The following is a 17,048-nucleotide window of genomic DNA, read 5'->3' as shown; positions in this document are numbered from 1 at the left end:
TTTTGGCGAAAAGAGAATGGAAAACCAAGACCAAGCAGTCGCACAAAGCAATGAGACTATCAAATGATCGCCAATAAATGAGCGTAGTTGGAAAAGAAAAACAACAGCTAATGTGACGGCTAAAGATATTGTTTATTTCGTTCGCTGCTGCTGCTGCTTCTGCTGCTGTTGTTTATGGAAGATCCACCAACAGCAACTTCCAGCGACCTGCTTGTTGTGGAACTTTAGTTGTGTTATAAATGCGTTAGGTTTCGCACGCGAATCGGTCGGCGGTTGGCTGCTTATTGGCCACTTCAGAGATATTTGTTTTCTTGAGTTAAGTTCGGAAACGGATTTTGAAACCGAGAAGATTACAATCGAACGTTATTAACGTTATGTGCTGATTTAAATGTTAATTCAATAACAAAACGCGCTTTACTCTTGGCCACACAGTAAATAATTTCGATTGGTTCGTGTGTTCGTCTCAGATTTTCAAAGGTTTAATAACCCCGGATATGTGATTTTTGGCGAAACACTCATTTCAGTATCTGTAATTAATAAACTTTATCGGTGAAGTTCTCAACGAAGTTGCATTTCTAAACAGACAGCCACACACAAACGCACAAAAATGGCTGTTGATTTCGTACTGGAAGATTTAATGGGCAAATTAGGTAAGCTCTTCATCCGCATGTCGCGTATCTACGCCTGATTTATGGACACTAAACAATTGATTACAAAATGTTTTGCTTATCTGGCAGTAAAACAAAACACAATGAGAAGGAAAGTAAGCCACTAGAAACACTTCTCTTATCGTAATGACTGGTCTCCGGCCGTGGAATGCTATTGTCTGAATTGAGCGTAGAGTGTCGGCGCTGTTTGCTTTGAGACCACGTTATCAGTGCGATTAACTTCCTACTTAAAGTATTATCCTAATTATATTTGTCTGTTGCGATTTAAAATTTCCATCCATTCATTCGTTGGCAACCAGATGAGATGGAGCCTTGCAATCATCAAAGGTTTCCAGCATCAATGCGTAGTCAAGCAGTGATCACATTATTAGCTTTGTTCTCATGTGACTTGTAGCCACTTAATCAATTCCCACACTTACATACAAATTATGCCACTGGTGACGGTTTCCAATAGTTAATAGAATTAAAGTGAAGGCGCTAATTACTGAATATTAGAAAGGTAGCAACTAAATCAAATTTGCATGAACCGAAAAAGGCAAACTATTAGTTGTTATTTCTTGTACGTATTATCAGAAAATAGGGCTGTCGATAACGGTAAGTTGTGGGGTATCAGGAATTTTGTAAAAGTATTTACCTGGGTAATTTCAATTTAACTGCAATTGAAATATAAAAATTTTAGTTTGAAAATTTAAATCGTGGCTATAAATGTTTGTTCTCAAAATTCTTTTGATTACATTTGTGTTTGATTTTAAAGTGTATCTGGGGATACTTGGTTTCCTATAATACCGAAATGTATTATTAGCCAATCGTCAAAGTTCTTACAGCCCTGGAAAATTGGAAATTTCAAATATTTAAAATCTTCGAAAGTTTTACCTGGGCCTCAATTCTTGTTCTATGTAAATGTGAAATTAAAACTTTGATAAAGGAAAGAAATGCCAAATGAAAAATTTAATAAAGGAAATATTTTACATTTCCTATTTTCATAGAACTAGAATCCACACCCTGATAGATATTATAGTCCTATACTTCATTTGGGGAACTTTCACTGGATTTAGATGCTGGCAAAACTACACCATCTGGGATATTAGAACTGCTAACCCTAATACCACAAATAACATGCCGATTTTAATTACAATTAAATATTTAAACATGTTTTTTTGTTTTGTTTAAACAGACATTCGCTAAGAGGCGAGAACGTTGTATCAATGAGAACGTGCTAGAGCAAATGCTCCAGTGATCTTTTCTTTGATTAATTTCAATTAATCTATATTTCTTTATTGAGTTATCATCGCTAGAAACGACAATTATTGTTTTTAATATGTCGATGGGTGGGGGCTTAATTTTTGGACACCAAATGAACACCGATCCATCCACATGTACATGTATGCGTATACGAATTTTGTGTCCGAGTATTGTCGGCTGATACCATTGCTAATACGCTCGAATTCGCCAACAGAAAATGATTTCATTTTGATAACCGAGGGGTCAAACAATTTTAAGCTCCCAGACATGTGAGTATTTGTTCAACGTGTTTTTTAACAAAAATCCAAAGAAGAAGAAGAAGAAGCTATGTCGAAATGATCGCAATAAAACGTGCAAATTAAACTATTAATTATCAAAGAGAATCGACCGTGGAATCATGAATCATAGTTTTGTACCACATTTTCATTTTTTTATAGATCACGAAAACAACATGGTTTACTGAACTTGCTCTCACTTTCGAATTTGAATTACTTCCTATGATGCATGAGCGAACGGCAAGCAATAACAAAATGCATTAAGCGCTTTTTACAACATGAATGGCCGTCTAAAGTGGTACAAAAATAAATAAAATACAAGCTCAACACGATAAAAACACAATCAAATGAATAGTAATTACCATAGTTATCGCATAAAACATTGTCTTGTGTGGTCTCAGTATTCTGGGCAGTTATCAGTAAAAGACCTTGAAATTGTCAGCTACAGATTTTATATGGCTCTCTTAGCTGACCATGAAGCAGGCATTCGAAAACGAAAAAGACATGTTGCTAAGATTTATAGTTCAACCCTAATTGCATTCAGGTAAATATTTAGAAAAATGTAAGCTTCCACAGGATGGTCATTTGATCGGTTTAAATGAGTGACTAGTAATATTAATTATGTAAAACTTTGCGATTTACACCACTCCCCGAAAGTAGAGAGTTACCCTGCCACCATGAAAATTGTAAGAAACCTGGATTGGAAACCTGGAAACCCCGAATTACAATGATGGATAATAACCTGATATTTTCATAAAAAATCATCAGCGTTCGAAAACTAGTTGGAAATCTGACATGACATGTAGCATCAATTGTTCAATGTGTGTGTGTGTGTTTTTTTGTTATCAAATGGAAATAATTAACGCATCCTAGTTGCCGAACAATTGAGTCCTCATTCAGACGTGAACAATTTCCGAAAGGAAACGATTTTGTTTCTTACGCATGCATGTAAAGCTTTGGAAACTGCTTCACAATTTTCAAACAAATACTCAAAAAGAAGCTTGACCCGCCAAATAGTTCCAATGTAAACATCCTTTTAATTGGACGAAAGTAATTTCAATGTAATGTTGAAATGTAGATATTTTTCCCTAAAAGAAAGTGACTTACATGGAGAGAGAGAGAGGGCCGATGAAAAGTCAAATTTACCTCATTCAACACCCTCCTTCTTTATCACCAAACACCAAACGTTTATTTTTAGCCAAATTTCTACAACACAATAACAGCAAGAAAAGCTCAAAAGCCGTTCGAGCTTAACATATGATACTCTACACACGCTTGGTTTGGCCTAAAAATTAACAGACCTAATTCTAGTCCGAATTCTCTCATAATCATGCAGCTTTGTAGCAGAGCCGGAGTCGAGGTGGAGGGTTTTGTCTATAGCCGGATTCTGAATGACTGAAATTAATTCAAAATCCAGCTTCAGATGGAGACTCCTACCTTTAATTCGACTACTATAGCTGAACTCTTAAGCCTTAATTATAGGTATATATCAGAGCTCTACTTGAAATGTGAAGAAGAACCTGTTTAGGATGTTTTATACACTTTTGAATTAATTTTGCTACAATTAGAAATTGTGGGTACTAAAAGACCTTTAATCCACCAATTTCTCCTATATAACGTTTTTTTAACGTTAAACAATTTTAAGCGATCTGAGTGATTTTTTGTGTAGTTTTTGGAATGCATTGAAGATTTTCGACAAACATGTGGAAACATATGTAATACAAACTGAGTGCTAGGAATAAGTGTTATGCAATCCCGAACTGGACATACTTGAACCACTGCTCCGTACTCTGTTTGGAGTGAATGTCACGTGCCAATTGTTCTTTGTTGCAATTACTCTTGAAATGTTGTCTTTGAAAAAGTTGAAAAAATGTGACAAGTATCACCTCTCGTTTTCAAGTATTCTTTTGCTGTTGTCGATTGCTACAAAACGAAATCAACTTTTGGCCTATTTCAGCTGATCAATTGAATTGAGTGCAAAGCTTTTCAATTATAATCAATTTGTATGATTGTAGGCAAGATAAATAATTGATTTAAATGTTCTTGCGATGTGCATACATGAGCATGCGCACGCATACAAATGAATTTGTGTTTATGGATGGTCAAATTGTTGATATTGGCGCCCAACGTTTCCCCTATCCAATATCAACAATTCTCGTACGCAGGCAATTACAGTGATAACATTCGCACAAAACATATCGTCAGATTGAAAAACACTTTCGACCCTCTGTAAATATGTGTGTAATGTCAAACAGTAACGGCAGCAGTACATACTTACATGTAGAAACAAACACATTTGTAAATGTTTAATTGTTGACGAAACTCCCGCCGATGTTGTTAAGTTATGCCAAGGCCTTGCGATCATTTAAATGAAGTTGACAATCAATAGACTGTCGTCGTTTTTTTTTAATTTTTATTATTGAATGAATGTCTGATTGGCGAATTACATTCAACCGAGCATCCAACCAAATCTTTCAAATATCTATTTTGCGGTTGGTCTTGCATTTCAATTCATTAGTTCAAAACCGCAATGACGTTGCTAAGAAAAATTTGAAAAAATATACGGCAACACAGTTTATGTTTCAATAATTGTTTTTGTATTTGTAGATTTTTAGCTACGTTTGAAATAGAGGAAAGATATGCACCCACCACTGAGCGACGATTTAAAGGTTTAGCTGGGATCCTTCTCTAAAAAGCTTAATCTTCGTAAGATCCTCAAACGTCCTATGTTATCGTGACATTAACACATGGTGTCTACAATCAATAGAATTAATACAACTGTTCCCTACTGTGTTGCGATCTTTAGGAATCGTTATTTGTTTCTGTTTTATGACTGATTTATAAATTCCTGCCCCCATAAAAACATGAGCATTCATGCCTGTACCCATGTACTGATATGATTTCACCATAAACAAATGTTTACTATTCCTCTCCACTCTGTTTGTTGATATGGGCTTATCATAGCTCGGAATTCACCTTGAAGAGTTCATTCAAGTTGTCATGGAAATGTTGATTTGACGCATATTTTTCTGGCTTCAACAAGAGATTATGCTGTACGAAGCTCATATCTGGCGAAATGGCAATGATTTGACGTTTTCGTTGTTTGTGTGAAATGCGAATTATTTTAACACTCTCCACATTGAAGGGGTTTTCCGGTTTTCCTGGCGAGTACTAATTCCCATCCACCAGGCACCAATTGCCATTGAATGTTTATTTGCCAATTTAATAACTATTTGCTTTTAGATTTTTTTTTTTTTTCAAAATTAAATATGCTTTGTTAATTACCTTGAATACAGAACGTATATTTGCTGACTATAACAGATCCTTGAAAATATTAATTCGCTTAATTAGTTCTATTTAACGTGTGCCTATGTATGTGTGCGTCGTTCCCATTATTTGTACATTTTATTAGCAACATTGACTAACCAATGGCATGCGAATATTATTTTGAAAGTAAGTTGATATTTAATTAAAAATAAAAGAAAAACAAAACAACAGTTTAGCAAAGTTGGGCGTCATACCCCAAAATACTACATGTTCAGGAAAGAGAAATAAACATAAAAATTTCTTTATACCTAAACCCTTTTGACAAGCAAAAGCCGATCCCCCAAGATGTTGGGGGAAATTCCAAAAAGTGCAAGAACTTACACCGCAAAAGAAAGAAAATAGACTCAAAAGAGCTAATGTGTTGCTTCGCTTGGCCGAAAGTGGTAAACTGCCGAATTGGGTTTTCTCCGATGAAAAAACATTCGTTGTCCAGCAGTTTGTAAACAAAAAATGATCGTGTTTACTTGCCTAAGAGGTCAGCTGAAAATGTGCACTTTCGGTTGGCCACCAAAACTCGCTGGCCATGGTTATGGTGTGGGCCGCCATAACAACAGATGGTCGTTCTCCGCTCGTGACATAAGAATAAATGCCGAATATTATCGCGAAAATATTCTGGAGGGTGTATTAAAGCCTTGGGCACGAAAACATTTTGGCCGCAGACCTTGGACATTCCAACTCTGCACCATCGCACACAAAATGAGGTTTCTCGCTTCATTTCCAGCGCACAATGGTCACCAAAAACTCCGGATACCAATCCGTTGGACTATTGTATCTGGAGTATTTCGGAAAGCAAGGTTGGCACTGAAAAATACCAAAGTGTCGATCAACTCAAGCAAGCTATTCGGCGAGAATGGGCCAAGATACCGCAGGGCAACATTCGGGCAGCGTGTGACGGTATCATTGGTCGCTTGAAGGCCATAATTCGTGCCAAAGGTGACCAATTCGAACAAATCAAACTTAGTCTAAAATTTGATGCTATTTCCGACAGTTTCTGCTTTCATTCAATAAAATTTAAAAAAATGTAAAAGTTATGGCATTTGACTTTGTTGCAGTTTTTTTTTTTATCTCACCCTGTATGTACGTCAAGTCCGTTGCGTTTCATGTTTAGTTCGTTTTCGTATTGCGCCCACATATTCGTTTTGGATCATATTTTTCTACCGTATTATATGCAATTTCATATTCAAATTTCAAAATGGGTACCAATCCCCTTTTGCATTTCCGAAATTCGATACTTTGGTCCATGTGGTGGTACAGGCGCAGTACCTCCCACTTTACAGTATTTTTAAGACAACAGGTTCATTTCCCCAATCTTTATTTGTACATTGTTGCATTCATTGGTAATCCATCTAAACTATTCTTAACCCAAGGCTGACTCCATGCAAATTTTCGTGAGGATCGGATCATAACTGCGACTTTCGAGGTGTTACAGACTGTACACAGAGTGCTGTAGGGTATAAAAACGCTTATAATAGAATTAAAATTATTCTAAAGATTACAATCTCCTCAGAGATAAGACCAAGTGTTTGCAAATCTGTTCAAAAGATTGTTTCCAGTTGCCATAACTGGACAAGATTTTAACTACCTGCAATAATGCATAGGTATTATCTATTTTATGCCACTTATCTTTATGACAAGCCTCTGGCTTATTGCGCTCTGGTGAAATATTTCATTCTGAATGACAATAAGGAGAAAGTTTGAAAAGTTATTCTGCTCTTCACTTGCTTCCAAATGCGTTATTCGCCACTTCAATTCCAACGCTGGAAAACAAATGTAAATTGACATTTCAAATGCGAAATGAGCGTCGTATTCAAGGTCACCGTGGTCAGTTCTCAAGGAGATTCGTGTCGACAGCCGTCTACAACAATGCATGCTTCTGCAACACTTGCGAATCGGAAATCATGCGAATTAAATGCGAAACTAATGCCGAATGTTCCGAATTAATTAAATCGAAAATGTTCGACATGTGGAAATCTAAATTACAATTACAAAGCTGCCCCTGCGATACACTTGATTCACCGCCATGGTTGGTTACCGCATTCAGTTCGCACTTTGAAATAAAATAAATTTTGTAGAAAATCAATGAACACATGTAAATACCTATGATTTTTGTGTCTGCAAGCTTTATTTGGCTTGTATAACAATGAAGAAGAAACTATTCAAATAGAATAAAAAAATATTCAAATATTGCAGACATATTTGAATAACGAATGCGACGCAAATGACGCCAAGGGCACCTGCAAATCGCGCATTTGCAGCATAGTAACAGCAGTTTTCAAACTCCTTGTTCTGGAAAACGCATATTTCTGATAAATACAACTTTTCTCATATCCCCATCCAAGGCATATCAAGTCCTCTTTGCGGGGAAAACATTACAAAAGCAGGAAGAGTGCTTCCCGTTGCAATTTTTTTTAATTCTATTCTTATCTGTGGTCTCTCATTCTCCCATTCGATACCGATTCTTGATTTTATTGAAAATTTCAGTAGAAACGACTAAATAACGTATGTGAGAGTTTACCAGTTGTTTCTGAAAATATTTTCATTTACATCAATCTAAAATAGACATATATAAATTGATTTCGATCGAACTTTTTTCCGATATCGAATCGAAAAATTTGACCCCTGAGCTGAATAATATTTGTGGTACTAATGAGCTGTATGTGATATTTTGTAGCAAATCACATTAGGTGTGTTTGTGTATTTAATATTTTGCTTCAATTTGTTCAATATTTTGTTTGAAAGTTTTAACAGAATGCGAATTTTTTAGATTTGATAATATTTTAAAAAGCAAACAAACTTTTTCTCTCTCGAATTGAATCGGCTTGTCTTCTTAGCGGATCCAAGAGAATATCAAATGAAATAGCACCGACCCTTTTCCGTCACTACACCATCACTGGACTAGAACCAGGGAATAAAACCACTTATATAAAAATCCTTACACCTTCATTTGTATGTGTATCGGAAATACCGCAGAATATAGTAGTGTCCATTGAATCGCACCAACTTTATTCACTTTGTTAATGCTTTTTGTTTGTTTCTATTTACAGGGGAATTCGGACGCTATCAGGCATTCCAATTCTTCTTGCAAGTCTTGTCCGCTCTTACGGCTGGTCTTCACATGCTCTCACTTGTTACCGTACAAGCTGTGCCCGAACATCGATGCTTCATTGAAGGTGTAGACAATTCCAGCTTTTCTTATGTCCCATGGAATTCATCAGACATTTTGGCAGCTATTCCTTTGAAGGACAACGGCGAATTGGATTCATGTCACATGTACGATAGCCAGAACAACACTGTATCGTGCGATTCGTACGTTTACGATCAGACCTACTACGAGACGTCGCGGGCAATCGATTGGAATTTCGTCTGTGAACGTCGTTGGATGGGTAGCATAGTTCAGACGGTTTTCATGTTGGGCGTTTTCACCGGGGCCGTTACGCTCGGCGGCTTGGCCGACAAGGTCGGTCGCAAAACGGTGTTCTGCTGGTCAGCCCTGTTGCAGCTGATCATCGGCGTTTCGGTTGCATTCATTCCCGAATATTTCTCATTTATGGTGGCACGTTTTCTTTTGGGCATTTTCGGCTCGGCTGGAGCCTATATTTGCGGCTTTGTGCTGACAATGGAATTGGTGGGACCGAGTAAACGAACTGCCTGTGGCATAGCCTTCCAGGTATTCGAATGAAAAAACTACTGATGTATTGGACATGCTATTAAAAATATTTTTCTGTTCTAGGCCGTCTTTGCAGCTGGTATAATGTTGGTTGCTGGATGGGGTGCCTTGATTAAGGACAGACAGTTTCTACAAGTTGTGTATGGCCTTCATGGTGTGCTCTTCCTGGCCCATTGGTGGCTTTTGGACGAATCTCCCCGTTGGCTGTGGATGCAAGGTCGTGCCGGAGAAGCGGTGGATATTGTGGCCAAGGGTCTAAGAATGAATGGATCTGGCATTCCCGTCGACAAAGAATACTATGTACAAAAATCAAAGGCCCAACAAGCAACAGAGGAAAAGTCCAGTGCTGGTCTAAGTGATCTCTTCAAGACACCAAACTTGCGCATCAAAACTTTGAATGTTTGTCTCTGCTGGTTCGCCAACTCCCTCGTCTACTACGGTCTGTCGTTGAGTGCTGGCAAACTGTATGGAAATCCATTTTTGATATTGTTCATAATGGGCCTGGTCGAATTCCCCAGTTACTTTACCATTGTTATGGTACTCGATCGATTGGGCAGGAGACCGATTACAAGCACCTTGATGATTGGCGGAGGTATATGTTGTATTGTGGCAGCTTACATTGCCCAAGGTAGCACCACATCCACAGCCATTGTTATGGTAGGAAAACTCCTGATTGCTGGATCCTTTGCTGTCATCTACAATTACTCGGCGGAACTCTTCCCAACGGTTGTGCGCAATTCTGCCATGGGCTTGGGTTCCATGTGTGCTCGTCTGTCCGGCGCTCTTACTCCGCTTATAACACTGCTCGATTCCTTTGATCCAAAGATACCTGCTGTTCTATTCGGCGTGATAGCACTTATTTCTGGGGTGTGGGTAATGTTCTTGCCGGAGACCATGAACAAACCTATGCCCGAGTCCATAGAAGATGGTGAAAACTTTGGACGAGGCGACACCTGGTTTAGTCAGTGTGCTGGCAGAAAGCCCAACAGGGATAGAATTTACCAAGATGATCCGGAACAAATGGTGCCCCTTAAGACCATTGAGAAGAAGTAAAAAGGTATCTATCAAACACGCATATCACTCAGAAACTCAAATGGCTGCCCTAGACCGAGCGTTTTTTTTTTAGTTTTGGACATTCCAATACATTCCTGTTCTTGTTTTTTTTTAGTTCTTTGTTACATAAATATGTAAGCATTCATTGTAAATTGTATTGTTACAGACTTGTTTTTTATTGGTCAAATATTTTATACAAAGTTCGAACTAATATTTACGGTCTACTCTAATTAGATAATAATAAATTGATATTTGGATGAAATAAACTATATGAATTTAAGTTGAAAAATATACAAAAAATTTAATTAACTTCTAATTTTCAAGTGTATTGTGGAGATATTATTCGCACTCACTTGATGCGGTTAATAGAATCTGCTAAATATTTCAATATGTTATCAAAATATTTCCGGTACATAATGTGAGAGTGTCTCTAAATGTTGAAATTATTCCCTTGCTCCCCGTCTGATGGGGTACAAACTTTATATTTAAGTGTTGCTTCTCACTCAGGCCAAAATGTCTGCCTACCTGGCTGGTGTGCATGATAACTTCGGAAGGGAAAATCTGGTCCAAAGCTTGCATTTAGATTTAAAGCGAAGATGGGCCATTGTCTACTCGATCTACTCCTGACACGTTAAATGCACTCATATCATAAAAACCTCGTTGATTATTTTAATAAAAGCTAATATATAAAAAATAACTGATCTTAGGTTGTTCCATAGAAACATATTCTCTTAAAGAGCCTCAGACCGGCGAATAAGTAAGTAATTCCAAAACACGGGCTTCACCAGAAATATGCCAGTTGCTTGCTGATATGTGTTTTAAAATCAAAGAGTTTATATTATGGCTTGAAATAATACAATATTTATATATGTTAATAACCTATGGCAAGCACAATATTAGAAAACGTTTTAACCATTTAAATAATAATGTCCGTGTAGTATTAAGTAGAAATCATTCTGAACTAAAATATTTTACTATTACAATTTGTAGAGTCGTTGTAGCTACATCAATTATTCATAAAATCAATATTTTATCAATATTATTACTTGTTTAAAACGTAATTATGTAATCAAAATCGCGCGATTTTAGGTCACATGTAATTTACCGGCGATTTAAAGTTTCAGAATAAAATTAATGTTTCTATCATAAATTGAAATTATGACGCTGATGAAAACACAATAAATGAATAAGGTAAACTAAATAATACATTTGTTAAGTAAAAGAAAAAATAAGCAATGTAGTAAAAGTTAGATACCGGATATTTTATTATCGTTACTCACCCAACTGCATGTATGCTACAGACTTGCATTTAAACGGTTCTCATTGACATCAATTCATTTCCTTTTATATTTTGAATCAGAGCCTTTATTAATTCGTTCATATGTTAATGATAATACATACAGTTCTATTTTATTTTGAATAATTTAAAATCTTATAACAATCAATGCAAAATTAGAATCAATTGCAAATTATTGGCTAAATTCCAAAGGAAGTCGAAGATAATAACTCTTTGGATTTCAATTTTTTTTTTATAATTTATAATAATTCTCTAATTTTTCCTTCTGATTCCTTTGGAAAGCACAGCGTATTATTTTATTTCTGTGCCACATTTTCGTTTAGTGTATATGAGTGTGTATATGTGTGTGTGAATTTGTACAATAATAAATTACTAACTAAATAACTTAAACTATACACGAACCATTATGAGCTCTTGTTGCTTTTATTTTATAATTTCAGTATCTACATCGAAACAAAAGGATCACAATAAGTAATCAATAATTTGTCGAAATAAATTATTTAACCAAATTAAACAAAGGCTTCTCAAACTAATTCGATTCGTAATGATTTTTTTTTTGGAAATGCTCAAGGTTATTGATATTTGTGTGTGTTTGTTTTTTTTTTTTAATAATTCTCAAATAATTTGTGTACAGCTTTAGTTTTAAAACAAACAACAGCCTTACATACTCTCATACCGTTCAATTCCAATGCAAGATCCGAGAAGAATGAACTGTTCAACTAGAAGGTAACATCTGCTAATAGCCAAGTAAGTGGAACAGTTTTTCTCTTGGAACATGTGGGAATTACCTCCATATCCAGAAATAGCTCATAGCATAGTCAACATAATGCCCTAAGAATGTTTTCTATATACGAACCAACCGAAAATCCTTGTCTCTCACTCTCTCTCCCACACTTTGTCGATCAAAATACAATACAATCGTACATTTAGATATTTCTATTTACGCCCTTTCCGGACATTTGGTTTGAACAATGGGTAACTTTGGACGAACTGCACTTTCAACAGCAGCTTCTGGCAACATTGCTGTGTGAACCACTATTGCTGGCTGGTCTTCACTTTGTGGATGAAGCTCATGAGATTCCCCAGGCGTGAGACTGGCCAAAGCTGCCAGAAGATCATGGTTCACTAGTGGCTCGTTTTCTTCCCTCGGTTCCCAGCCAGCTGGTGGGGAGGCTGGAGGCGATATTAGGAACTGTTTCACTGGAGCTGGAGGCTGTAGATTTTTGTTTGACACGGGTGTTACCGGTTGGGCAAAATAGCATGTAATAACTGTCTTCTTGTTGAACTCATACTGATGCAGTTTAATGCGTGCATTGGCAGCCGCCACTGCATTATCATAGTTAACACGTAAACGTCTAAAACTTCGCAACCACTGAAACGTTGCCGAGTCGCAAAACGAACGGAACAGGTCTTCCATTTCCTGCTTCAATTGAGGATTGGAAAATACTTCTGAATGTATGTTCGTCACAATAATAGAAGTCGGTAAATCATCGAACGAGTCTGGATCCACTTCTGGCTCGCTATTACTGTCAACTTCACCATCGGGCAAAGTGGGATGTTGGCTGGGTAGGCCATCAGTTGGGTTTATGAAGACATCCTGATCTGGAGATAGCTTTTCAATGCTTGGAGAACCGCTGCTGTTGTGGCTTGATTTTAATTTGCAGTTGTTTTTTGGTGGTGTTGATGTCATTTTTCCTAAAAAGAGTCACACTTTAATATGGGTACATGCATTAATTTGGAATGTATATGAATTTCCTACTGAAGCAAAGACAGAGTGGCTATGTGCAGCATGTCATGCCGGGACCGCATAATTGTGTCATAGATCTGATACCTTAAACCGTGCATTCTATTTCCAATGCTAAGGTATGTATATGTACACATTCCCCCAAAATCACAAATGACGAACAAATCATTTGAGAATTCCCCACTCATGATTTATGAACGTTTGGGAGCAAGTTGAGTTTAGGGGCTATGCTTGGATTGACCTGAAATTTTTACCGCAGGTAGGTATTTGTAACCTGATTACGGCAATGTAATTTTTTTGTGGGGGAAATACCCGGTTACCCGGTTATTCGACCCAAAAGTTCGAATACAACATCCGGTTCTACGTAACCGATATCAATAAAATGGGTATCATTTGAAAGCTTATGATAATACCTATCCAACAAGTGGTCATATGACGGGGTTGCTGGAACCGGTTTCGGAGAAATTTAGGAAAATTTGCATTTTTGTATGAGTACTTTTTGAAAAACCTATAAAAACTCGAAAATGGACCCATTATAGGGTCTTAAAATCTATACACTATATTACAGCTAACACTATTGCCTTTCCAAAATGGTGTCATATGTGTCGATATCTTTTGTGGTTCCGTGGATATAAGAGATTGAATTCATTAAATTATATTTTTCTCCAGTCTAGATGCATTTGACTTTGACCTTTATAGCTTTTTTAAGCAACCGGCCTTCGGCCGGGGCTTAAGATTTTCTCCTGTGGGGTATGTCCAACACCGGCTACGCGATCCATAGTTTTTCTAAAAATTGTACATTTTGTAAGTAGCCGGCCTTCGGCCGGGGCTTAAGATTTTCTCCTCTAGGGTATTTCCAACACCGGCTACGCGATCCATAGTTTTTCTAAAAATTGTAATTTTTGTAAGTAGCCGGCCTTCGGCCGGGGCTTAAGATTTTCTCCTCTAGGGTATGTCCAACACCAACTACGCGATCCATAGTTTTTCTAAAAATTGTAATTTTTGTAAGTAGCCGGCCTTCGGCCGGGGCTTAAGATTTTCTACTCTGGGGTATGTCCAACACCGGCTACGCGATCAATAGTTTCCTAAAAACTGTAGTTTTCGAAAGTAGCCGGCCTTCGGCCGGGGCTTAAGATTTTCTCCTCTGGGGTATGTCCAACACCGGCTACGCGATCCATAGTTTTTCTAAAAATTGTAATTTTTGTAAGCAGCCGGCCTTCGGCCGGGGCTTAAGATTTTCTCCTCTGGGATATGTCCAACACCGACTACGCGTTCCATAATATTCTAACAACACCAAATTAAAAACAAAGCAGATTAACAAGAACGTTAAACCCGACACAAAACTTGGGTTCACTCAAACTGCTTTCATAAGTAACGACTTTAAAAGTCAATATCTTCGGAACTACAAAGATATCAACACATATGACACCATTTTGGAAAGGCAATAGTGTTAGCTATAATATTGTGTATAGATTTTAAGACCCTATAATGGGTCCATTTTCGAGTTTTTATGGGTTTTTCAAAAATTACTCATACAAAAATGCACATTTTCCTAAATTTCTCCGAAACAGGTTCCAGTTACCCCGTCATATGACCACTTGTTGGATAGATATTTTCATAAGCTTTCAAATGATACCCATATTATTGATATCGGTTACGTAGTATGTATTCGAACTTTTGGGTCGAATAACCGGGTAACCGGGTATTTCCCCCACAAAAAAATTATATTGCCGTAATCAGGTTACAAATACCTACCTGCGGTAAAAATTTCAGGTCAATCCAAGCATAGCCCCTAAACTCAACTTATGCCACGTTTGTACGTACATATGCACGTCAATACACGAAATAGGTTGTAGAGCACCATCACCAATACACCGAACAGACTTGTTGAAAAAATCTTTTAAAATTATTGTAAAACAAACGAAAGACGTCACATCGCGATTCAGCCGTCATACACCCACATATCACCCTCCCTGTTACTGGCGTTAACAATGTCTCATACAGGTCGATCGATCGACGCCAATCAATACTGATTCCACGTCTGTATGTATGGAAAATGTTTCTGTTTTCAATTTGGAAGGACATCAAATACACACAGGACGAAGTCACATTTTCACCATCTTATATAAGACGGGTGCTGCACATAGCTAATCTGACAGTAAAAAAACCAAACTCGCAATAATATTTTCTTACTTACAGCCGTACGAATACGATATACAATATTTTTCCTTTTTTATTGAAAAATAAACACAGGCCAATGCAAAAAAACTGTGATGGGTATGTTCAGTGGCGGGCAATAATCTTCTCAATCTCCTTTCAACAACTAATTCTATATTTTCTCTCTTTCTTAATCGTAGTATCTTTGTTTTTCTTTCAACATTCGTAATTTGTCTTTTCTTCTACACAAGTCTCTCAAATTTCACTGTAATTATTTTATATTATTCAATCAATTACACTTCGCAGCAGGTATTCTTCTGGCAAATTTGTATGATTCTTTACAATTAAATTAATTATATTTTACAACTTGAAATATTTTTCTTAATTTTGCTCTCCTATTCGTCCATTAAAAACACACAGTTGTTTAATTTTGTAGTAGTTGGGTTTTAGTTGACCATCTAATGATAATATATTTCAGGGTTGTACAGTTAATGGAACAACCATAGGGGTAGTACCAGTCAAAAATGCGTTTTATGTTTTCCCACCTTAAGAGCTTTACCTAAAATTCGACGTACTCGGTCGACGTTTTTCACCAAATAAGTGAAACTCACATATTTATATGAATTTTACCCAAATACGTCGAGCGTACGAAATTTCAAAGTTTAACAATTTCATTTTAAACACAGACATTTAAATTTCTTATTTTGTGTGTTGAAAATAGAAATGAATAAGACATGGATTTGAAAAAGTCAAATTTGTACAACCTTATTAGTTGATTATATTAGGATACTGGCGTATGGGAGAGTACGGGCCTGGCGTATGTGGGTAGTGTGGACGTACAAAACGGTTTTCCATAGTGGTAGTTGTCCAACAACTTCTTTCCGAGAATTTAACGTTGTTTAACTCTCATTTGCAAGGAAACATTTAAAATTTGAAAAAACAACAAAATAATTACTAACATTAGGTTATGCGATGGATTCCAATATAAAAAGGTTTGCAATTACTGATTTACTAATCGCTCTTTTTTTGCTCTACTCTTTTGTTAACAGACGAATTGAAGTTACAATTTGCAACATTTGTTTTAAATCATAGGGCAAGGAATATGATTATTTTTAAGCGTTTTCTTGCAAAAAACAATTGGTTTGTTCTTTACAGCCCTTTTCTAAGGTGCAAGTATACAGAATGCTTTTTTTCTGGTTGAAGTCATAACGTCTGTTTCATGTGGCGTTTCCACTGCACTTGATTCGCTCTCTATTCGTTGTTTGACCCTTAACTATGAAAAAACTACCTAATTCTTCACACAAAATTTCCTGAGCGAACACTCGTATTTGTACATTGTTCAAATCAAATCACTCTCACAACAATGAAAAAATATGTCTCAACCCATATTTAGACAATTTTCTCTCTCATTCGAGGTACGCATTTTGTCCACGAGTTGAAATTTCCACAGAAAACTGCAAACAAAAGAGGCAATATTTTCAAAATGCTTTTATCGGCAGAAAAAATGTTTGACAAGTGTCTCTCCAGCAGAATTTAAATATAGAAAATTACAAAAATATGTTCGAAATGTCAACATTTACACAAAAAGTTGAATCATGAATGAAATTTGTTAAATTTG

General features: G+C 36.6%; 2 protein-coding genes across 6 annotated transcripts in view; one reads left to right on the top strand and one right to left on the bottom strand.

The window, feature by feature from the left end:
- LOC101894929 (organic cation transporter protein) overlaps positions 1 to 10,498 on the top strand; it is a 68,632-nt gene extending 58,134 nt beyond the window's left edge. For 2 of the 3 annotated variants that reach the window (XM_020037931.2, XM_059118033.1), the window contains 2 exons: positions 8,557 to 9,179; positions 9,243 to 10,498. In XM_020037931.2, the coding sequence (XP_019893490.1) occupies positions 8,557 to 9,179; positions 9,243 to 10,232 (1,613 nt within the window). In that variant the 3' untranslated portion in view covers positions 10,233 to 10,498. Of the gene's footprint in view, positions 1 to 216; positions 651 to 8,556; positions 9,180 to 9,242 lie in introns of those variants that run through there. The other variant, XM_005186753.3, reaches the window with a different exon arrangement.
- Positions 10,499 to 11,569: 1,071 nt separating this feature from the next.
- LOC101894442 (protein sarah) lies at positions 11,570 to 15,849 on the bottom strand. 3 transcript variants are annotated; one of them, XM_020037932.2, is made up of 2 exons: positions 15,471 to 15,849; positions 11,570 to 13,239 (listed from the first exon to the last, which is right to left on the bottom strand). In XM_020037932.2, exon 2 carries the CDS (start codon positions 13,217 to 13,219, stop codon positions 12,470 to 12,472), a length of 750 nt encoding a protein of 249 aa, XP_019893491.1. In that variant the 5' UTR covers positions 13,220 to 13,239; positions 15,471 to 15,849; the 3' UTR covers positions 11,570 to 12,469. The 3 variants fall into 3 exon arrangements, with proteins under 3 accessions (XP_019893491.1, XP_005186808.1, XP_005186806.1); XM_005186751.4 differs by having other exon boundaries at positions 11,570 to 13,224; positions 15,471 to 15,847; XM_005186749.4 differs by lacking the exon at positions 15,471 to 15,849 and adding an exon at positions 13,289 to 13,496 and having other exon boundaries at positions 11,570 to 13,224.
- Between the last annotated feature and the right edge of the window lie 1,199 nt (positions 15,850 to 17,048).

The sequence above is a fragment of the Musca domestica genome, unplaced genomic scaffold (genome assembly GCF_030504385.1).
Source record: "Musca domestica strain aabys unplaced genomic scaffold, Musca_domestica.polishedcontigs.V.1.1 12, whole genome shotgun sequence".
Classification (NCBI taxonomy): domain Eukaryota; kingdom Metazoa; phylum Arthropoda; class Insecta; order Diptera; family Muscidae; genus Musca; species Musca domestica.
The sequence above is the reverse complement of the archived record's forward strand: the minus strand, read 5'-3'. Positions and strand labels throughout refer to the sequence as shown.